Raw genomic sequence first — 25,223 nt, forward strand, 5'->3', positions numbered from 1 at the left:
ATGCACTGCTCTCTCACTCAATAATAATAATAATATAATAATAATAATAATAATAATATTATTATTATTATTATTATTATTATTATTATTATTATTATTATTATTATTATTATTATATTATTATTATTGAATTGCGGCGAGCTGGCTGAATCGCTACCGCGCCGGGTAAAATGCTTAGTGGTAGTTCGTCTGTCTTTACGTTCTGAGTTCAAATTCCGCCGAGGGCAACTTAGCCTTTCAACCTCCTTAGCCTTTCAACCTCTCAGCGTCGATAAAATAAGTACTAGCTGAACACTGGGATCGATGTAATCGACTTATCCCCTCCTCCAAACTTACTGGCCTTGTGCCAAAATTTGAAATCATTATTACTGTTGTTAAGTGCAGGACGGCGGATTGCAGCAAAGGTAGACAACTTCCCCTAAAATTTCTTCTAGTGTATATTATTTCTTAGATTTTGAGTTCAAATCCCAATGGTCTCGACATTTTTCTTTTATCCATAAAATAAGTAACAATCAAGTATTGGTCTTGATTTCACCATCTGTTTCTTCTCTTTCCTAACTCAGCAAAAATAGGTGGATCCTATCCATTTTGATCATAATTGTTGTCCTAGTTTATCAAATATTAGTTTAATCAAGAACAACCCAACTGTAACATTTTTGCCCTGCAACTAGTCGAGTGAATGGTGTATTGCATCTAATTATAGGTGCTGCGTCATGTTAGATGCTAAGCTACTCAGTTCTCAACGATTAGATCTCGTTAGTTCTCAGTTGATACCCTAGAGACATAATGTATGTGGCAGCACTGCTATGAAATCAACAAGTTAGGTTTAACCTTTTAACATATACATTTTATTTCAATTTTCATGAAAAAGAATATATTTTTTTATTATTTAATTTGAATTTGTATATAAGGAAGAATAAGTACACAAATTATTTTGGATCAGTTATGATCTATTATGAAGTTACTGATAGTTACTGATAGTTAATAATAGAAAACGGGATTAATATGATGAACGAAGTATTTCGGGTTAGAAATAAGTGACAGATACGTTAGAGGACAGTGAACGTATATTTTCGTTCAAATATATATTTACTAAATATCTCTGAACGAAAATATACAGGATAATATAATAAGTTACTTTTTCTATCCGAAAAAATTACCTGCAACAAGCTAGCATCCTATCCAAGATAATTAACATTACGTAAATCAGCTATAAACATTTGCTTAAGAGGTTAGATTACACGAAAAGGATACCTAAATTCATTTCTTATATTCTAGGTGGGACATTGGATCTTTTCGGTTTGAACGGCAGTTTTTTCTAACGGTGTCATATAAAATTGTCACCCATAATTATGACCCTAGTATCGATCTATTGCATTTCAATCTGTTTTAGAGTTAGGGTTAGGGTTAGGGGTGGGGGAAGGGTATCTTTTTTCTTCGGAAATGTAAATAAACCTAATCTGTTTCTTAAACGAGGGACATATTCATACGGCACAGAATGTTTTTTTTTACCTCAATAGACGTCAGTGATTGGTTGAAATTGCAGAAATTGAAGAAAAAAACAACAAATATCTTACAAACTATAGAATTTTCTCAATAAAGCCAAGAGAAAAAGACGTTTTATAAACACATTCTACCAGTATACGAAGTTTAAAAGTGTTCAGTTACGTGGAAATTATTTTAAAAAACTGCCGTTCAAACCGAAAAGATCCGGGACATTTGTCACCTAGATTATATCACGCCACCCTCAAAAGCTTTGAATATATTCCTAAACCTTTGAGTATAATATTCTTAAATTACAGCTTCTGATGCTTGAAATGCAGAAAAGTGTATGTAAAACACATTTTAAGAAAAATGCATGTTTATTATTGTTGACTAAGACGTGTGACTCTATTCACTTTTTTTCAACACTTTCTTCAAATCCCACCTAAAAAAAAAAAAGAAGGAAAAAAAACCCTAAAGATTTCTGTTCTCCCAACCACTATTAGGTCGAACGTTTGAAATATTTTTGCCACGAAAGTATCTAAGCAAGCGAAAATCTGGAAAAAATTAATTTATATCATTGTTAGGAATTATGACTCAAATATGCTGCACGAGAAAGCAAATAAAAAGGTAACTGTCATGAAATCGGATGTTATTGAAAGATAACAATATGAAATCGAGGCTTTTCTTTCTCAGTAGTGTTATTAGTGTTTCCCGTTTGCAGTAGATACTTTACTATTTGCTGCACACATGCCCAGAAAAACCGGCTGAAGATCTCTTAGATGAGAACTTACAATCCACAACAGATTTCACTTAAAACGCAATATCTCAAAAGCTTGAGAAACACCAAAGTTATTAGGCAGAAAAATGTGAGTTTTTTTTGTTTCTTATTAATTATTTTAGCAACGTAGTTTTAGCTGGAAATGAAATAGATGATTTCGTGTGATTTTCTTCTGATGACCCAAGACAAGTTACTGTTGGTATAAGCTCAAGACACAGCTCTTTTAATAAATTTATCAGGCCAATATTCCCAGCTCGTCAATAATCCCTACCTGGTCAATAGCGGAAAATAATCAATACTACTACTTACCTGATTAATAAAATGCAGGATAACTGAAATCGAAACCCATTCTCGACCATGCATACCAGCGTCAATAAGAATTCCCATCCTTTGACTCCGCTTTTTATACGATAGCTAAAACAGAACAAATACATAGATATTTTAGAGAAGTTTACATCCGATGATCAACAAATAATAGAAGATTCATCTTCGTCTTTTACATCCGAAACATAACCAAATAATCAAGTTCCTGCGACAATAATTGCAGTTTTTAACCATTAAAGTGATAACTAAAGCAATAATTCTCCACCGAGAACAAATTTTATTAATCGAAATTATAGCTATTAGACGCTATATATGAAATTACGATGCATGTAAACAAAGTTTGCTTTTTTAGAAGGGTTGAGATGTATTGAAGTATACAGATATAGAAATATTTTACTCTCAAACGCATAATAATAATACTGAATAGCATCGAACATCCTTATATTGCAGAAAAAGTTGTTAGCAGCCAGCCATGAGACTCGAACTCACATCCCCGTGATTACCGGTCATAGTGCTTTACCTTTAAGCTAAAATGTCTACAAACAAATTCTGTAAATTTTTTAACTTAAAAATCCAGCTTTTTATAGACGCTATATGTGAAATTATGATGTATGTAAACAAAGTTTGCTTTTTTAGAAGGATTGAGGTGTATTGAAACATACAGATATGGAAATATTTTACTCTCAAACGCATAGTAATAATGCTGAATGGCATAAAAAGGATAGAACATCCTTATATTGCAGAATAATTTGTTAGCACTATGACCGATAATCACAGAGATGTGAGTTCGAGTCTCACGGCTGGCTGCTAACAAATTTTTCGGTAATATAAGGATGTTCTATCCTATTTATGCTATTCAGTATTATTATTATGCATTTCACATATAGCGTAATTTCACATACAACGTCTATAAAAAGCTATATTTACAAGTTAAAAAATTGCAGAAGAATTTGCTTGTAGACAGTTTAGCTAAAAGGTAAAGCACTATGACCGGTAATCACAAGGATGTGAGTTCGAGTCTCATGGCTGGCTTCTAACAAATTTTTCTGTAATATAAGGATATTCGATGCTATTCAGTATTTTGAGAGTAAAATATTTCCATATCTGTAAATAACCATGAGGGTCTTCCCATTACTGCCAACAAGAAACCAATTTCTCGGGATAGAATAAAATTCTGGAGTTTTGAATGTGCTTTTATTTCCTGTTCGGTTGTTGAAAACTTTTTGCGGGAAGTTATAGAGATACTTCAAAACAGTGGTAGTTGGTGGGAGAAAACTAAGTAGCGTAATTTTATAGCCTAGTATGTCCGATTTTTAAAGATCATTTGCAAGATGTTCAGTCGTTATTATTGAGAAAAATTGGATCTTTTTTATTAACCAATACTGGACGTAGTGCATTTCCAGGCAATGTTATTCTACTAAGGTGGTTTTGCTAAGATTGAAGAACTAGTAGTAGATGATTCCGCTACCTGGCAACCAAACAGTAACTGCAACATTCTGTTGGTGTAGCTTTGGTCTGGGAAAATGTTTTGATGCTTAACCTCGATCCAGCCTCTGCGTTAGACCGTCTGTTGCTATACAGAATTAATTTTTCACCAGATGTCATAATGCGATCAGAAATGGATAATTTTTGTTGCACAAAAGAAGCGAAAAGCAAACTTTGTCATGGCGATTTAGAAAAAACAAATTTAAAAAAAAACTTTTGTTCAGCTCGTGCGGCCTTTGATTTTCGAGCCTTTTTGCCTTTATGATATGGGGAAAATAACTAACTGCTGAAAGTTCAACATTTAATTATTTTTGCAACTTTTTGAATTCTTTCGTGTGAATCTGGTCGCGTATGTAGCCAGTGATGACTCGATAAGTTCGACCGGGCCTCTACTGGAAATATAATTATTGTTTAGTCTTTTTAAAAATGTCTTTTTTTTTTCCCAAGAAATTAGACAGCTAATGATTGATCTATTTTAATTGTTTGTGATCTCCAGATCAAATGCTTGGTTGATGTTTCGAGCAGTTTCCGCTATTGTGCGGATTCTATTTTGTTTCCGCTGTCGTATGAATTCTGTTTTGAAGTTATGCAATAAAATCGCTCGATATTGCTTTATTCCATCTTTAATTTCATAGCTTAAAATTATAAAAAAGAACAATGAAAGTAATAGCGGTAAAGATATATAACATACACAGAGTTGAATAAAAATTTATTCTGGAATAAGCATCAACATTTAAAATGACAAAAACCGGAATTGGTTTTGAAGCAATGTAATATTCTAAAAGTGTATTTCGAAAATGTGTAGAGACGAAATGGGATTGTTGCTTCTAATTAATAAGCAGTTGTTGACAAGATCAATAATGTACAAGTACCGGGTTTATCGAATAAATATTCCTTCAAACTACTATATTCTTATTTACAACACACATTCATGTCTGTATAATATAATGTGTACGCATGTTTGTTATTGTTATACATATTCTATATGTACTATAGTATATAATATCTATAAAATATTGAAGTTAACTGTATTTCTATTTGTATGTACTTTAGTGAAAACATTTCACTCTTGCCCTTTAAACGCAAGCCCCCTGTGCTTAAAATGACTTCCAGTTCATTTCTGCACCCTGGAGTCCTGAAAACCGAAAATTGTATTACTTATTTTATTACCACAGAAAAGTAATTTCCAGCCAATCATGAAAGGAAATTTCCGAAAATGTCAATATGACATTGAATTGCATAATACATACATAGAGTTATGCGTGAGTGTGTGTGTGCATGTATACCTGTATATGTATATGCCTCTCTTTCTCATTCTCTCTCAATACACACACACACAAACACACACATATATATACACATACTTTCATGCATACAAACATACATAGATACATATATACTTTTAACTATGTTTGCTTGTATGTATGTAAAAATGTTTTTGCACAGATACATCGACTTGGCACAAACACACATATATATACAGATAAAAAGAAAGAAATCATGTTTGTTAGCGTGTATTCTTTGCACATACATACATACATACATACATACATACATACATACATACATACATACATACATACATACATACATACATACATGCACAGATACATACACATATGCATGTATCAATTTAGGTATGTATATGTCTGTATGTTTGTGCTTGTGCGTTTTTATTTTCTTCTCTTCTAAAATCTTTCAAATGACTAATCATAAAGTTTTCAAATATATAATTGTCTTGTTGCTTACTTTTCAAAATGGCTTACATTTTTTTTCTTTCTTTAGTAAGAACTCTCTTATTTTCAACAATGCTATGTTAGCTAAATGTTTGAACGACGATGCTGAGTAGAATGAACTCAAAACAACGTATTTGTCTATATTACGTGATATGGTACTTTTAGATTTTATATACATTAAACAATATATATTGGCCATGTTGTGCAATACGAAACCCGCTTGGGTTTAAATTTCTAATTTCTTTTTATTCTTTTGGGAAAATTTATTTATGATAAGGAATAAACAAATGTTCTAAAATTTCATTAAAATTTTTTTACCAACCTTCACACTCTCCGTTTTGGATTACACATTCAACCGTAAATTTTCTATTTTTTTACGTTTTTCCTACAATTTGTTTCTTTCGTGTTACATGCTTAGACATAGTAGAATAGAATCATGCAAAAAGAAAACAAAAAAGGAGAAAAACAGAAAGAATCAGTTTAGATTTAGGGTTAAAGCTTTTGAGGTAGGGTTTAGGGTTAAGGTTTAATATAAGGTTGAGTTTTTGAGATGGAGTTTAGAGTTAGGAGTACAAGGATAAAAGAAAGAACTGAAAAGAAAAAATAATAGGTTTTGCGATTTTGAATCCTTCATTTAAAACATAGACATCTGAAGAAAAGTTCTACAAAAATTAAAAATTGAAATGATACAAGGGAAAGATGCTTATTACACAATTTAGTCATATATTGCTTATGCACTGTATATCGTTATACATTTCATATTATCAAATATAATAAATGCGAATGTCAGTGTGTCAGTGTGTCATACTTTTCCAACTTTATTCCTAGACGCCGTAGCTCAACATATCATACCATCTTGGAATCAGGCCGACTCCGTGAGTAAATTAAAATCATTCCGGGCCGAATCAGGACTCGCAATCCTGAAATTTTGAATTCCCAAGTTTTCATTACTGCGATTGTTTTCGACGATTTTTTTAACGTGATTTTTGGTGACGAATTTTTTGTACGATAACAATTTTTACTAGCTGGACCCGTGAAAACTTCATGGAAAATATAAAAAATGTAAGCATCGGTAAATAGTGACTTCATTTAATAACTATCGAATAATTATGGGCATAACTACAGATGTGTACCCCACCGAAAATTCCATAAATAATCGCTTAGATCCTGTTGATTGAATGTATTTTAAGAATTGTTGGAAATATATTTGACAATTGTCCCCACCACACACACAATTACACACACATAGACACAAATGCAGTTATATACACACACTCATACACACACATAAACAATCTAACTCATTAACAAGAGCAAACACCCACGCATCCCCATACATACAGCATGCATACTGTCTCCTTCTTATTTTCAGAACTTCCTCCTTCCAACCAATTTTGACGTCATTGCTCATAACGGATTTTTAAAAAAACGCTCATTATCACTGTGAACACCATGTAGGCAGCCATAAAAAAGTTTTTGTTCGTCTTGAGGCTGATAGAGGTTCCTTGTCTTTCCTGATGAGAAGACGGCATAATGCACCCTTTATTCCTTCGGAATTAAGAGTATGCAGTCTTCGAAACATGTATTGAGAGTAAAGGAATTTTGTTAAAATCTTCGTTCGACTCCATTCTTTCAGTTATATATATATGTGTGTGTGTGTGTATGTGTATATATATGTATGTATGTATATTAAAAGTATATTGTCCGGTTTGTCATGGACGGAATACGATCGTGCTATTCCTGTTTACAGTGGGTTATTGAAAAGCAAGTAATACTTTGAGAAGTAAAAAAAAAAATAAAGCAACGTATATACACAGGACACTTGTACATAAATTTGGATAGGATAGAGCGGATATTGATGATAGATTCTCTGTTTTTTTTTTTGGGGGGGGGTTTGCTGGTTAGAACCCCTTAATTTATCCCCTTTAACTGAGAAAATACGCTACTGTAGCTTGGTTGCATTTTTAATAAGCATATCTTTATTTGTCCGTATTTGATTAGTGCTGTTGTCAGAACAATGATAAAGTGGGAAAACAAGGAATCTTGGGGATCTTTTTATTGAACTTAAATCTAAATGTTAAGTTAGCGGAATCAGTCTGGTATTAGGATCTCGTATTTGTTTAATACAAATATTGAATTATTTTCTCAAGGTAAATATCATTTGTCCAATGTAATCTTCGTTACAACCATTACATTTAATAACATAAATGTTACTGTATCGACAAGGCTATCATATGATGTTATACACCGCTAGTCACTATGCACTTCCTTGCATTGTTGTGGCCTTCAAATAATACCACCCCGAAGGCTAGTGGGTACAGGTCAACACTCTCCCCGAATGGAACGCCCGTCTGTCAGAATGTAACTCATTTGCAGCTGAGCTGACAGAAGCAACGTAAAATGAAATGTTTTGCTCAAGAACTCAATGCACTGCCAATCTGGGAATTGACACCACGATCTTGCAATCATAAGTGCAACACTCGAACCCTTAGGCCAAACACATACATACCCACATACATACATGCACGCATGCATGCATACATACATACTCACACACATACATACATACATACATACATACATACATACATACATACATACATACATACATACATACATACATACATAAGTGCATGCACATTCCCCTCCAGATAAGCGCGCACGCCGGAACACAAATATATTTTATTCTAACAGACAAGTTAAATAGCAGAAAGTAAATATATGCTTTTCAGTGTTCAGAAAATAGGGCCAAGCCTCATTAGTTAAAAAGTAATTGTAAGTGATAGGCCGTATAACAGTGAGCAAACACAATAACAAGAAAAGCTCAAAGGAACTCCTGACCCTACCGATTATACCTTTCGAAGTGGGTGGCCTTCAGGTCAAAAGGCAAACAAATGATTACAAAACATACAATTGATTAAAGACAAGCTCAAAACAATAGAAATAAGTCGCTTGGAAATTTGTAAATGACGGATGTTGTGGGTTTAACAAGCAACTGGACTTACGCCATTTGCAACGTAACACGACACCAGAAACAGGAAATGCTAATAAATCATGAATTATGCTATATCGCATCGGAAATGAAGTTGTAACAAGGAGGATGGCAGTGGGAGGATGTTCCTTTAATCTAACAGCTGGGTTGGATCACCTTCCCCCAGATTATAACGGAAATCACAAGAGTTGGCATTGATTAATGGGTAGTCGTCCGCGCACTCTATTTCTTTCTCTCCGATTCTCTCCCATATGCACTGACACACACACATCAAACAAGAGTTCCCTCATTCCTCTATGAATATATACTCTCTTTTAAAACTCTTTTACTTGTTTCAGTCATTTGACTGTGGCCATGCTGGAGCACCGCCTTTAGTCAAGCAAATCGACCCCAGGATTTATTCTTTGTAAGCCTAGTACTTATTCTATCGGTAACTTTTGCCGAACCGCTAAGTTACGGGGACGTAAACACACCACCATCGGTTGTCAAGCGATGTTGGGGGGGGGGACAAACACAGACACACAAGCATATACATACACACACACACACATATATTTATATATATATATATTATATATATATATATATATATATATATATATATATATATATATATACAAATATACGACGGGCTTCTTTCAGTTTCCGTCTACCAAATCCACTCACAAGGCTTTGGTCGGCCCAAGGCTATAGTAGAAGACACTTGCCCAAGGTGCCACGCAGTGGGACTGAACCCGGAACCATGTGGTTTGTAAACAAGCTACTTACCACACAGCCACTCCTACGGCTAGTCTGGATAGAATCCACATATCGGTTCCATTCTAGCAAAAACTGTCGACGAACGGCAACGAAAAACTCAGAGTAACAGGTTTTGTTGAATTTTCTACTGCTTTGAATGAAGTATATATATATATATATTATATATATATATAATATATATATATATATACAAATATACGACGGGCTTCTTTCAGTTTCCGTCTACCAAATCCACTCACAAGGCTTTGGTCGGCCCAAGGCTATAGTAGAAGACACTTGCCCAAGGTGCCACGCAGTGGGACTGAACCCGGAACCATGTGGTTTGTAAACAAGCTACTTACCACACAGCCACTCCTACGGCTAGTCTGGATAGAATCCACATATCGGTTCCATTCTAGCAAAAACTGTCCGACGAACGGCAACGAAAAACTCAGAGTAACAGGTTTTGTTGAATTTTCTACTGCTTTGAATGAAGTATATATATATATATATATATATATATATAAAACCCAAAAACCTTTTTCCTTTCTTTCAAGCGTTATACTAATCACACCTTTGTTAAAACTTGTCCTTCGCGTTGTGCATTTTTCTTGCTTTTGCTCATAACCCACCCCCTCTCACACACATACACTCACACGCACACACACACAAACACTTACACAAACACAATTCCAAGTTTATAAATTACGAACCATGTTCGGTTAAGCAAAGTTACGAAAGCGGTTTCGTGCGTTCATGTTTTTCGAAGCAGAAAACATTTATAAACAATCGTCAGACATGGTTGACCGGAAACTGGTGTTAGCGCTCTTTTGACTCTTATGTGACTTTAGAGTATTCTTTAGAGTAACCCTTCTTCTTGTTCTTCATTCAAGATAAATAATGGGTTCCTAACAGAAGTCACGTGTTATTGAGTTCTTGGTGAATGAGGGATGCAAATTGTCCGACATCCATAGAAGGCTATATATATTGTTTACGGAGATGAAACCACTGACACTATCTATAGGTAGATTAAGTTTAATAAAGGGGAACCCAGCATTGAATACGAATTAGTTAGTGGGAATCCATTTACTGCGATCACTGACAGATTTGCAAAGGTGTAGAAGAATTGATTCGCGGAGACAAATAAATCGTAACTGTTAGCTTATTGCACAACTCAACTGTGATCACAATTCATAAAAAGAATATGGTGAAAGACATTGGGTAACGAAAAGTATGTACAAAGTGGATACTTCGGCAGTGGACACTCGATTTAAAGAGGAAAAGGGTGAAAGTTTGCTTTGATCTGTTGAAAGCGTTTGAAGAGAATAAAGACGAGGTTTTATCCTTTTTACCCAATCTGGTGACAGGGAATGAAGCATCTCCCTTCAAAAGATGTGAATTTAAAACAAACATGATTCACTGGTGTCTCAAAGTTCCTTACACCGGTGAATCACGCGTGTTCTGAAAACACATCATCCAAAGGGAAGTGTTCCTCGTGGACCAAAAACAACATCCGTTAGACATTCACGTTTAAAGCTGCCACAAAGTATCAAGGATGAATAGACGTTTTACACACACACACACACACACACACACACACACACACACACACACACACACACACACACACACACACACACACACACACACACAAATAAATGAGGCTGTACGGTTAAGAAATTCTCTTTGCAGTTAGATGGTTTCAGATTCAATCCCACCGCGGAGCACCGTGGGCAAGTGTCTTCTACTATATCCTTAGGCCGATCAGTCGACCAATGTGAGTGAATTTGGTGTGTGTATATATATATATATATATATATATATATAATATATATATATATAAGGCTTTTGGTCTGACCATCAGCATCAAGAAAACTGAGCTTGTCCATCAGTCCATTTGTGACCATCTTTCCCTTACGGTATATGTTGATGTGAGAGCATTAAAAACTGTTTTCTATTTCATTTATCTTGGTTCCATTGTGTCCAATGATGCGAAGATGTCTAAAGGAATCGAATCCAGAACCGGGAAGGCTAGCTCCACTTTCGGTAAGCTTTATCACAGGCTATAGAACAGCCACGAGGTATCGTTGAAGGTGAAAGTTAATGTATATAATTCGGTGGTCTTGAAAACATTGCTCTATGGTGCTGAGTCTTGGACTTTGTACCGAAAGCACATCAATCAGATTGACGCTTTTCATATGCGATGCTTGCGTACTATCTCCAACATAAAACCGAGTGACCATTCATAAGAGTAAGGTATTAACAAAATGAAACATATCAGGTATTGAAGCCATCCTCATCAAAATACAGCTTAGATGGTCAGGTCATCTCTCACGTATGAGTGATATAGAATTCCGAAGCAACTTCTCTTTGGCCAATTCCCAACAGGAAGATCACTCTTGTGCTTCAAAGACAAACTAAAAGACAATCTGAAACGATGCAACATTCCCTTTTCTTTCTTGGAAAACAAAGCATCAGAACGCAGGACCTGGTGCCTGTCCTGCTTCTCCTCAGTTCAAAAGTTTGAGCACCAGGATCAACTTCGTGCAAGAATAAGGGCACACTGGCAAAACTACGCACCTCTAAATGGAAACCCTATTTGTCATTGTGGTTTTGTGGCACGAAGCAAAACAGGCCTAGCCGTCCACTCAAGAAAACATTTAGCAAATAATCCACAAGCACTCAAACAAATATAGTCCTCAACTTCTTCCCTTTGCTGAAAGGTTTGCAAGGCACCGGTGGGCTTCAAGAGACACATTCGTGTCCATAGAACATGATCAATGCTTTATTTTACTTAATCCTCATTTATCGTTCACAAGAGAATCCATCACATCACACACACACGCGCGCGCGCACTCACGCGTGTTTGTGTGTGTTGTGTGTATGTATACCTGTATGTGTCTGTGTCACATCGCTTGATAAGTGATGTTAATTTACATCCTCATAACTTGGAAGTTTAGAGTTTCAGAAGACTGATCAGTCACTAGACTTGAAAATGGTGCCCCAAATATCTAAATCTGTCTGTCTGTCTGTCCGTTCGTCCATCTGTCTGACTGACTATATGTATGTATGCTTGTATGTATGCTTGTATGTATGTATGTATGTATGTATGTATGTATGTATGTATGTATGTATGTATGTATGTATGTATGTATGTATGTATGTATGTATGTATGTATGTATGTATGTATGTATGTATGTATGTATGTATTCGTGTTCTTGTGCGTGCTTTGCTAACTTCCTTTTATGAAGTAAAGAGTGTAATTATGTTATCGAGGCCTGAAATGATTTGTCACCCGCCCACTAGGCAATTAGCGGTTTAATTAAGAAATGCAACGATATTAAGTTACTTTGTTTATACACGTTGTTTATAAAATAATTGGAGGTCTTCACCTTTATACCATAACTTTACTTATACACACACACACACACACACACACATACACACACACATAAATATATATATTGTGTGGTAAGTTGTGCTTCCCAACTACATGGCTCTAGGTTCGGTCCCACAGCATGGTACCTTGGTTAAGTGTCTTCTACTATAACCTCGAGCCGACCAAAGCCTTATGAGTGGATTTGGTAGACGGAAACTGAAAGAAGCCCGTCGTGTGTGTGTATGTGTGTGTGCGTGTGTGTATGTGCATACATATGTATATATATTTATATGTATGGCTTTGTGTCTGTGTTTGTCCTCCTATCATCGCTCGACAACCGATGTTGGTGTGTTTACGTCCCCGTACCTTAGTGGTTCGGCAAAAGAAACCGATAGAATAAGTACTAGGCTTACAAAGAATATGTCCTGGGGTCGATTTCTTCGACTAAACCCCTTTAAGGCGGTGCTCCAGCATGTCTGCAGTAAATTGACTGAAACAAGTAAAAGAATAAAAGAACATATATATATATATTGTTGTATCCGGGGAGAGTCATTCTCTTATAGTGTCTTATTATTTAAGACACTCACCGGTTTAATTTCCACTCATTTACTTACTAACTTTTCTAAAATTTTCGTTGTGTCTTGCAACCTTATTCAATAGTCGTTAGCTCTGTTCGTTATCCGAGCAGCGTTCCTTTTTGTTTGTGTGGGTCAGTGTGCGTGCGCACACACATATGTATGCATGTATGTTTGTGTGAGTATGCATGTTTGTGTGTGTGTGTGCATATGCATATATGTGTATGTGTGTACATTTGTATGTATGTATTCTGTATATTCATGTGTTTATGTGTTCGAGTTTGTGTGTTTGTTTGCATGTGTGTGTGTATGTGCATGCGTGTGTATGCATATATGTGTGTTTGCATGTGTGTGTGTGTAACTCTGTCTCCTTGTGTGTGCATGTCTGAGTGTGTCTGTGTATGGGTTTTTGTGACTATTATGTTATGTCTGTTATGTACGGATGTGTGTCTCCATATGTGTCCTTGTGTGAAGTGAAGTGTGTGCGTGTGAGTGTATGTATTTGGTATGTGTGTATGTATGCTTGTCTGTTCATATTACCTATGTACTTTTTATCTGTATGGCTATCTGTTTACATTCATATCCATTTACCTACATGCATATGCATGTACATATACGCATACATATACGTATATGCATATACATATATACACATACACGCACACACATTACAGCCTACTAACTATTTTACTTGTATGTATGTATATATATATATATATATATAATATATATATATATATATTATATATATATATTATATATATATATTATATATATATATATATAAACTATTTAGTACTGGGGATGTTTCATTTATGAGAACGTACTCCTGTATGTGTCTGAGTGTTGAGTCCTTTGGGTGCTTGGATAAAATGAGGATGTCAAGTTGACCCAGGTTGCCTCCATGTTAGTCTTTAGCATGTTGGTAGAGTATGGAGGACTGTTATTATCTCAAATGTTCATTCAGTCTTTCCGCAATGCTCCTAGATGTCTCACCTATGTATATCATGGCAACAAAGCGACCACTCGGTCTCTGATAGATCAACAGGGGCGTGATTTATTCGAGCCCGAAAGGATGTGTGAGGCCTTTCAGCAAACTTTATCCGACTGTTCGGGACAAGTGGTGGGTCGGAACGCAGGATAGACTTTAGTGCCTACCCGCAAGGCCTACCACGACTCTCGACAAGAGAAGCGGAGTGTTGTGAAGGTTCCATCACAGCCGCTGATATACGGAAAGCGATGGCAGGCTGCACGAGAGACAAGTCGCCGGACTTGGACGGTCTGCCCTACGAGCTTTATTGTCATATGCCAGACTTGTTTGGGGATCTCTTAGCAACAATGTACTGCAACAGGCAGGAAAACGGGAGTATTCCCAGTTTTGTGAACCGAGGATCGGTGACACTGCTAAAGAAGTATAGATAATTTCTGGCCCATCACTCTGCTCAATGCAGATTTGAAAATTTTGGCCATAGTGCTAGCCGGGCAGAACTATCCGTGACAACCTCTACCTCATGCGCTACATCATGGACAGGGTAGTTAAGGAACCTGGCATGGGTGGGGTGCTGATCAATTTAGATCAATCTAAAGCCTTCGATAGAGTCGACCATCGATACTTGGCGGCTGTCTTCAAGGCAGCTGGTTTCGGTCCCGTCTTCCGCGGTTGGATCGCTACTTTATACAGCGCCATCTGCTTGGTAGTTCGAGTGAATGGCCATCTATTCAAACCTTTCAACATCACGCGTTCGGCCCGTCAGGAATGTCTCCTCTCGTCACTTTTGTATGTATTGACTCTTGAGCTACTACAGCGGAAGCTGGTGACGCTGAGGGGCATCTCGCGAGAACTGGGATGCGGGAGGAGCGTGTCTGCATACGCGTCATAGTGCGTCGCCGTCATAGTGCCAAGTCTCAGGCACAGTGACCTGGTCGGCGAGACACTAAGAGAATACAAATCGGTAACGGGAGCAAAAATTAACCGGGAAAAGTCAGTGGGTTTGCGGCTTGGCACCTGGAGAAGCAAGGCCATGCCGTCCAACAGCGTCTCGACCGTGAGACGCTGGACCGACTGACCGATTAAATAGCTCTCCCTGTCTGGTTCGGTCCAGACCTCCAAATAGAGAAGAACTGGGACGAAATTACGAGTGGAGTGGTCGCCCTCACCTAGCTATCTTTAAAAGGTTGGGCTGAGGTAGCGAATGCGCACATCGCATCAGTCATCTACTACCGTCAGACGATCATACTTTGTCCCGACCCTACCATCATGAAACTGGAACACATACTCTTCCGCTTTTTGTGGAAGGGAAGCGTTCCGATGGTCAGGCGATCCATTTCTTGTCAACATCCGTTAAATTTAGGGCTTCGTATGCCGTGGTTAATGATGCGCAGACATGCGCTGAAACTGCGACATCTCCAATATTTCATTGACGACGGTGAACAGGTGTGGTCGCCGTTTGTGAGACGCGCCTTCCCGCAGCTCGTCTCTTTGACCGAACTGCAATCATGGATCAAGCAGAGACTGAGACTGGGCGAATGGCACCGCGTCGCCAAGCTCTGGAGCAGCTTTGCTGTCCGCGCTCAGACTTGTGCAACTTCAAATCCACCAAGGCATTCTATACAGGACTAGTGGGGGGGAGGTCCGATGTCGTTCTTGGGAGAATCTGGGCGTCGACAGGAAATTCCTGACCTGCCTCTTGAGGACCACTTTCGGGCCGGGACCTGTGGACAATTTCCATAGATCCCTGGCCTGGAAGTGCTATCTGGAAGCACTGCCCGCTCAAGAGACGGTCTAAAGACACGGTTCAAGAAACACCCAATCAACCTGCCCGAGATGCGGTCAGAACGACGAAGCTGTTCTGCACACACTCGTGCAATGTCCACATATTTCAGAGCTGTGGACCTATGTCGAACGGCTGCTGTCGCGTGTGGGGGCGGATCCGTTTGTCAGCCGAGTCTGTCGTGAATATTGTCCCGCCATCTTTCTTTAACCGGGAAGGCAAGGCAGTTTTCGTCGTACTGGTGGCTATGGCGAAAGAATATGAGTGGTGAACTCGTTTGAAAGGTTCAGAGACAAATACTTTCTTCTCTGGCCAATCTCTCATCAACTTTTTCGAGCATCACTTGAAAAGGAAGGTAAGAGTAGAGACGGAAGTTTTGTCTAATAAAAGATTTAATAAAAGGTGGATGAATGTCACAAAAATGGTACACATTAATGACGGAACCACTTTGAGCATTAACCTGTAAAACAAACAGATAGAGGACACTTTGCCTTCATAGATTTTTCCTTTTGACGAGGTTACCGTGGTTATTTTTCGTATGTTTTTCTTTCAACGGATAACTCTAGCCAGTGTTATATTTTCTCCCCCTTTTGGGAATTCAAATTGTTAAAAAAACATCACCTTCTTATCTATTTGTGTACACGCCCCCAAATTGTTTTCTTTTCGATTTCTTTCGAAAAAGAAAAATTCTACATCGTACTGTTCCCTCTGTGTTAAGCCCTGTGTAGTTAAATAAAAATCTCTCTCTCTCTCTCTCTCTCTCTCTCTCTCTCTGTGCCTATCTGCCTATCTGTCTGTCTTTCTATCTATCTATCTATCTATCTATCTATCTATCTATCTATCTATCTATCTATCTATCTATCTATCTATCTATCTATCTGTCTGTCTGTCTGTCTGTCTGTCTGTCTGTCTGTCTGTCTGTCTGCCTGCCTGCCTGCCTGCCTATCTATCTGTCTGTCTGTCTGTCTGTCTGTCTGTCTATCTACCTATCTATTTGCTTGTCAGTCTGTCTATCTATCTATCTATCTATCTATCTATCCCATCTTTCTATACTCTCTCTCTCCCTCCTTCTCTCCAAGGCAACGCCCCAGTTCACAATGTGCATGTTGTCCAGAAAAAAAGCACTCTCCTGTGGCTATGAACACCACTCGTATATTAGAAGGAAAGAATGAACAGGCAAAACACGTGGTATCTCTTTAGATCATGGAATTTATAACTCAAACATAATTACGGAGTTGTTAAAGTAAATAAGGGATTAAGAAGTTGTGCATAACATCTCTTACAGCTGTTACTAGAACAGCTGTGCATATGGTGCATATCTCATTCAGCAAAAATTTCCATATGAAAGCCAGCTATTCTGTCTTCACTCTCCATTCAACAATGTAACTGGTAACTACTAATATCCTTTATTAAGGATATTCTCTCTCTTTTACTCTCTCTCTTTTACTTGTTTCAGTCATTTGACTGCAGCCATGCTGGAGCACCGCCTTTGGTCGAGCAAATCGACCCCGGAACTTATTCTTTGTAAGCCCAGTACTTATTCTATCGGTCTCTTTTGCCGAACCGCTAAGTGACGGGGACGTAAACACACCAGCATCGGTTGTCAAGCAATGCTAGGGGGACAAACACATACACACACACACACACACATATATATATATATATATATATATATATATATATATATATATACACATATATACGACAGGCTTCTTTCAGTTTCCGTCTACCAAATCCACTCACAAAGCATTGGTCAACCCGGGGCTATAGCAGAAGACACTTGCCCAAGATGCCACGCAGTGGGACTGAACCCGGAACCATGTGGTTGGTTAGCAAGCTACTTACCCCACAGCCACTCCAGCGCCTATATCCACTCCTGCGCCTATATTCCTTAATTTTTCCTCCCTGACGACAAAATAGTTGGCGTTTATATGGAAGTCTTTGCTCATTGAGATATGCACTATATGCACAAAGACTATGTGCACAACTTAATCCCTTATTTGCTCTAATAATTCTATATATTTATCTTTTCTGCCACACAAATTGTATGAACATTTGTAATATTTTTCAACAAGCAAATACCACACCACAGATAACCTTCCCTGACTATGGTACTTTCTGTGCCATTTACAATAACTGATATGCTTTTCATCAATGATTCATTTGACTCAAAGCTGATTAGCAAAAGAGGAGCTGTTCAGAATGTCAATTCCAAGAAGAATTATTGACAAATATAAATGAACTTCCTATTATTGTAAACTGAAACGTTCGGTATGGTATGCCAAGAATACATTAAATTCTTGGAAAGGCAGAATGCAGCACATTTATAAGAAATATAGAAATATAGATTGAAGTGAATTCAATTAGCTGTCTTGAATCTCCCTCTTACAGAAAGAGTATGCTACAGACGAAATAAATCATTTATATCATTTGGTTCTGGGATGCACAGAAAGAATAAAATAAGAAATTAATATCTCTATTTTATTGACTGTCGCATGTCTGAAGGGTGATTTGCATTACTTATGTGTTATCTATGCAATATATATATATATATATATATATATATATATATATATATATATATATGTGTGTGTAATAACTAAATTATATATTATGCACTTTATTTCTAGCAAATTGAGAAATCATGTTGTGGCTCTCTCATTTACTTGTACATAGCTGTTTATAGTGGTTACTTATTAGTGGTGTAACAACTTACGTGTATCAATTTGATGTCTCGCCCTTCTGACGAACGGCCAATGTTGAAGACGCGACAATAGTATTTAGTCTTAGAGCACGTAGTTTCCAGGAATTTGTAGATCTGAAAGAAGAAAACACAACATATATCAATAATAATTCCTGATTTAGACAAAACGTCAGCTATTTAGAGCGAAGTTGGGTTAGTCGATTCCATCGAGCCCCGTACTATATGAACTGCATATTGAAATCGACCTGTAATTCCGGTTTGACGACAATGTACCGCTTACGTTACATGTTAAACTAAACATTGATTTATTTATCATTTGGCACAACAGCCAAATACTTTAGAGGACAAGTGAGATAGAATATAATGATTTCATGCCTCACCCTTTTCCAACATCCTTCGCTTATCTGGATTATCAACCAACACCTTCAAAATAATCTCAGTTTATTAAATGGAACAAAATATTGATTTATTTTTCTGTACAATACTAACATTTGTACGGGACAGAATGACCCTCGACCATACAGTGCTTATATTAAAAAAGCCCAAAAGGATGAATAGTAATATTTGATCCGGCAGGATTTTAATATAACACATCAAGGAACGAAGTCAAACACTGGAAGGCATCAAACCTGACTATCTTTTTGCTAACATTATGGCCTTAAACATAGAATATTGAACACTATCATCTGTAAACTGGTTGCTGTCAGTCTCAAGTTTTACTGTGTTTGCTTTTCTGTATCCAAGGTGCAGTTGAAAAAATGTAAACAACTTTTTAAGTCAAGGACATTAAACGAAAGTTGGCACAGTTTGTAACTTACTCATCACTATTTTCACAACCATCATTCATCCGGTCTGAGGTCGAATGATTTTGATTTAACATTTACAATCATCATCATCGTCATTACCATAACCACGATTTTCAAATTTCGTTTTTTGCATTTCTTGCAATAAATTCATGCAATTGGTCCTATAATATTTGATAATATTTTTTATATTCGTTTCACCAGACCTATTCTATATTAACAAAAATATTATTGAAATTAACGCCATTAAACCTTTCAGACACAACCTTAAACGTTATTGAAACTTATTCCTCTATAATTGATACTAGTCCCTACAGACCTGCCACTTAATACGAAAGACGTGATCAAAATAGTTATCACTAGATATGTTACATATCAATGTAACACCTTTTAAAACTCATCTCATAAATCCTGTCAACAGCACTATCATATGTAAGCACATGTACATTGATCCACCTGTACATCACATGCAGATCTTATCTCAGTTTTCTATATTAATATTCAAACCAGATATATACCTAACAGCAACTAACTTGCATACGGAAAAACAATCAAATGTGAATTCTAGCGCAGGAAATTATCTGATGGGTCAACGAAGAAAGCTAGCATGTAGTCAGGGACTCCTTAAATTGGTGAATACCAGGGATTTATTTTTTTTGGATACTTTTGAATTTATCGTATTTTTCAGAGAGAAAAGCGCTATTAAATTCCCGTAATAAGTCTCAAAAAATTATCATACATACTATAGGACGAAAGTTATAATCTTTTAGGACACACAATTAACTTTATAAGAGGAGTATCTATGTTAGTCTTACAGTGTGTCTGTCTACAGAAGTAAAGGAATAAATGCAGACTATAAATGATCAGGATCTATATATCAATAAGCTATTAATGAACTATCTTGAAAAGGTATTTGAAAGTACTGAAAGCTTGTTTATATATCTCTATATTATAAATCTGAAATGCGAAAAGTTGTTTGTTTGTCTGGTTTTGGCATTGAGAACGGGTTTATTATGAGAAAGGCCACTAGATCCCGTCGGATTGACTCCAAAATTTACAGGGACATGTAAAATGAGGTGAGGATGTTAGTGGGTTAGGTTAGGAATCCCCATCTCAAAAGGTGTCGTTGCTAGGGCCAAAAACTCACTTTGACAAGTCTACTCTCATTCTTTTATGTATCTGTCTTCCTCCGTCACTCACTCTCTTTCCTCCCTTCCCATCACTTTCTATATATAACGTCGTTTCACGGCGTCTAACTCCTTTACCTTCACTTTCTCTTTATAACGTCGTGTCACGGCGTTCTATATCTCCCCCTCCCCGCCTTCGACAGTGCTTTCACACACTCTCTCTCTCTCTACGTCTGTCTGCATTCATAGAGAGAATTATCATCGCCACCACCATCACACAATCATGAGAACAAATATTATGAATCAGATATTTATTGGGTTAATTTATATATATATATATGTGTGTGTGTGTGTTCTATTTATAAATATGTATATATAATGTATATATCTGTATTTATGTATATTAAGCTTTTTAATACTTTTAGATAGTTATATATATTTTGAAAAAATTATAAATATAAATTAATAATTTTAATTTTAAATTTAAATAATTTAAATTTTTCAATTTTATATTTTATATATTTTGTATATTATATTTTCATTTTTATGTTTTGGTTTATGTTTTTCACTGTTTGATTTGCCTATTAGTGGTTTTATCTCTAATTTAATTTATACATATATATTTATAATTTGTATACATTTGTATATATAATGCGTGCACACACACACACACACACATATACATATACATATATATATATATAACACTTTGACCGGTGTCTGGGAAGCCAGGAGGCTGCACCAGGCTCCAATTTGATCTACAGGTGGATGCCCTTCCTAACGCCAACCAATCTGTGAGTGTAGTGGGTGCTTTTTTCGTGTCGCCGGCACAGGTGCCAGGGGGGCTGGCAGCGGCCACGATCGGTTGGTGCTTTTTACGTGCCACCGGCACAGAAGCCAGTCGAGACGGCGCTGCAATCGGCTATGTTCGGATGGTGCTTTTTACGTGCTGAAAGGAAGCAACAGAAAGTAACAACCACACTCTTACCCGCGCGTAGAGCGGGTCACTTTAAGCTAGTATATATATATATATATATATATATATATATATATATATATATATATACACAACTTATACAACTTTCAGCACAACGTATTTCTGTAGTGGGTATATAATAATATGTGGAAATTGACGATTTAAAAGTCTGTTATCAGCATATTGGCATAGAAATAATTTTCTTTTGCCATTGTTTATAATTTTAACCTTTAAAGGTATTTTAATATGCTGCCACTTTTTTGATAAAATTTTGTTCTGTAAAAAAACTTCATCCTATATTAGTTGTAGATTTATTACTATTCGCTATAGGTACTGGTAACCACTATAAGCTGTGGTGAAGAACAGTTCACACGTGTGCTGAGGCTAGCCAAAGGATTTTATATTTAGATATATCTGGGGTACTTATGTGTACACATGACTTTTGCTTCGGCTTTTTTTTCCATGGGCGCATATAAGTATTTCATTTATTTCTATTCGTATTTTCTACTGAAGAGGAAAAAATCTCTGAGATTAATTCCGAAATTGATTCAATATAGAAATAACGAACCTTTTTAAAAAATTCTTTTGGCTAGTTTTTCTTGATTTCAGCACAACGTATTTCTGTAGTGGGCATATAATAATATGTGGAAATTGACGATTTAAAAGTCTGTTATCAGCATATTGGCATAGAAATAATTTTCTTTTGCCCTTGTTTATAATTTTAACCTTTAAAGGTATTTTAATATGCTGCCACTTTTTTGATGAAATTTTTTCCTGCAAAAAAACTTCATCCTATAGTAGTAGTAGTATATATATATATATATATATATATATATATATATATATATATATATATATATATATATATATATATATATAAAACTTGGGATGCGTCTTCCAGGCTGGAGCATCTCCGACGTCGGTAAATACAGTAATGTTTCACGATATCTTTGCTTTAGGTGAATATCTATATATAGTGTTTTTAGAAGTGTTTTTATTATAAACACACACACACACACACACACTATCGTTCGTAAAGGCTGATATGGATGTCCAGTGAAACGGGTAGGAATTTTATGGAAGATATTATTACTTCATAGTAAGCTCTCAATTCTGGCTCTAATAATATATTTTAATATGCGATGCTAAGTACAGAGATAACAGCCTTACTTTCGGAGGAAAATTTACTACTACAGTATATGTTAAAAATAAGTCTAAATATCTTACTTCTTTACAGGAGAGTAGCGTTTGAGAAATAGGGAAAATATAGTATTTCCTTTTGTGATTCGACACTTAAATTTCAGATCCAAACGGAATAGATTTCGCTATTAATTCTAGGATGAAAAGTGGAAGTTAATTCAATCAAATATACTCTTCTATAAATTTGTGGTTTAGTATCAGTTAAAAAATTTCTTATTTTGCTGTGAAAGTAACAGAACTATAAGACAAAATGATAAGAGCATAAACCACAGTATTGCCTTTTTAACATAAACTAATTCATCATTCATTCTGTAACTGTTCTCTTGTCTTTTCTTGACTGAATATATTGGTATTCTGTTCGAAGGATACTTTACAAAGTTGACAATAAATCTTTCAGCGTACTTGCAGGGATACACTATACTGCAAATGGACTGTTATATCAAATTGAATTCGATATGTGTAAAAATATTTAAATATTTATGATATTTTATGGTGTGGTTGTGTTGGATTAAGCGATAGCACAATATTGCTGTAGCCCCTATGTTAGAGACAAGGTAACCAAATAGATGAAGTATCAAACTACCTGCTCTTAAGTTGTGGGCTCAAATCCTGTACAGATATTTCATTGTTTCTAAGCTGAGCATTTTATTCTCTCCATTGCTCCGTTAAACCAACCGTCAGAAATCGGTTACGACGATGATGGTTCCAGTTGATCCGATGAACGGAACAGCCTGCTCGTAAAGTTAACGTGCAAGTGGTTAAGCACTCCACAGACACGTGTACCCTTAACGTGATTCTCGAGGAGATTCAGCATGACATAGAGTGTGACAAGGTTGGCCCTTCGAAATACAGGTACTGTAGAAACAGGAAGAAAGAGTGAGAGAAAGTTGTGGTGAAAGAATACAGCAGGGTTCGCCTCTCCCCCGCTTCCGGAGCCTCGTGGAGCTGTTATGTGTTTTCGCTCAATAAGCACTCACACGTCTGGGAATCGAAACCGCGATCCTGCGACCGCGAGTCCGCTGCTCTAACCACTGGGTCATTGCATCTCCACTATTTTACTATAGAAGAGGATAGCAAAAACTACAAAAATGCAGATATGAGAAATACATCTATTTACGTCCGAGTTCGAATTCCTTCAAGGCTAACTTTGCCTTTTATCCTTTTGGGCGTCTATAATATAAATACCAATCAATTGTTAGGTCCATTTTCCACTAAATCTGTCTCCAAAATTTGAGGCCCTGCATTTATGTTGAAAATCAATATTTTAGCTTCAATATGCCCTAGCCATATCTTTCACTCTTTTCTACTTACACTCTTTACTTACAATATTGTGCGTTATCTGAGAGAGTTTACGTACATCATTCCTAAGACAGAATGTTATAGATTTTGACAGAACCAGATGTACGTTTAACTATACAAATCAACAGCTTTACTAATAATTATACGCACTAGTCATAACTTATAAACAGGAAAAGAAGCTTGTACCTCATATACTCTTCAGTGCATTGATACAAAAAATAAAATTATAACCAACCTGTTGTGTTGATTGGTAGCTATTAAGCCGGAAACGATTGGCTCCACGTTTTGCTCTCGTATGAACCCCTTCCATATCTTCTTTGATTAACCTGGAATTTATCAACAGAACCCCATAGCGCAATGTTATAAATATTATAAACGAAGTACTGAAGTTTAAGGAACATTAAAACAATTTTAACGAATAATCACAAAATTAAATTGCTACACCAGTATGCCATGGCTATATTATTTATAGGTTGCAGACCAAAGCAAAGTGAATGGCGCCGGCATACTTATATACAGTATATATTATGTATGTGCAATAATATTTGTTATGGTCTGGATGCTATCAGAGGACAAGATTTATGACGTTTTTACGACATACAAATGTTATTCACTCTCCACTTTAAATGTTCACACTGCATACAACTTACATAGACGCATTTTACATATACAAAAAATGCATACGAGGTGGTATCAAAAGGTTCCTGGACTACTTATATTTAATAAAAAAATAACTTATTTACCAAAGTTTTAACATCATCTCCTTCGAAACATAGTCACATTGCACGACAATACACCGGTCCCAGCGTTCCTACCACATTTAGAATCCAGTCTGGAAGTAGTTTTTCGT

General features: G+C 36.3%; 1 protein-coding gene across 1 annotated transcript in view; it reads right to left on the reverse strand.

The window, feature by feature from the left end:
* LOC115212907 (carboxypeptidase B) overlaps positions 1-25,223 on the reverse strand; it is a 96,036-nt gene that overhangs the window by 18,115 nt on the left and 52,698 nt on the right. The window contains exons 4-6 of the mRNA XM_029781727.2: positions 24,609-24,699; positions 18,981-19,082; positions 2,573-2,677 (exon numbers count right to left, since the gene is read on the reverse strand). Coding sequence (XP_029637587.1) covers positions 2,573-2,677; positions 18,981-19,082; positions 24,609-24,699 — 298 coding nt within the window. The remainder of the gene's footprint in view (positions 1-2,572; positions 2,678-18,980; positions 19,083-24,608; positions 24,700-25,223) is intronic.

The sequence above is a fragment of the Octopus sinensis genome, linkage group LG1, assembly GCF_006345805.1.
Source record: "Octopus sinensis linkage group LG1, ASM634580v1, whole genome shotgun sequence".
Lineage (NCBI taxonomy): Eukaryota > Metazoa > Mollusca > Cephalopoda > Octopoda > Octopodidae > Octopus > Octopus sinensis.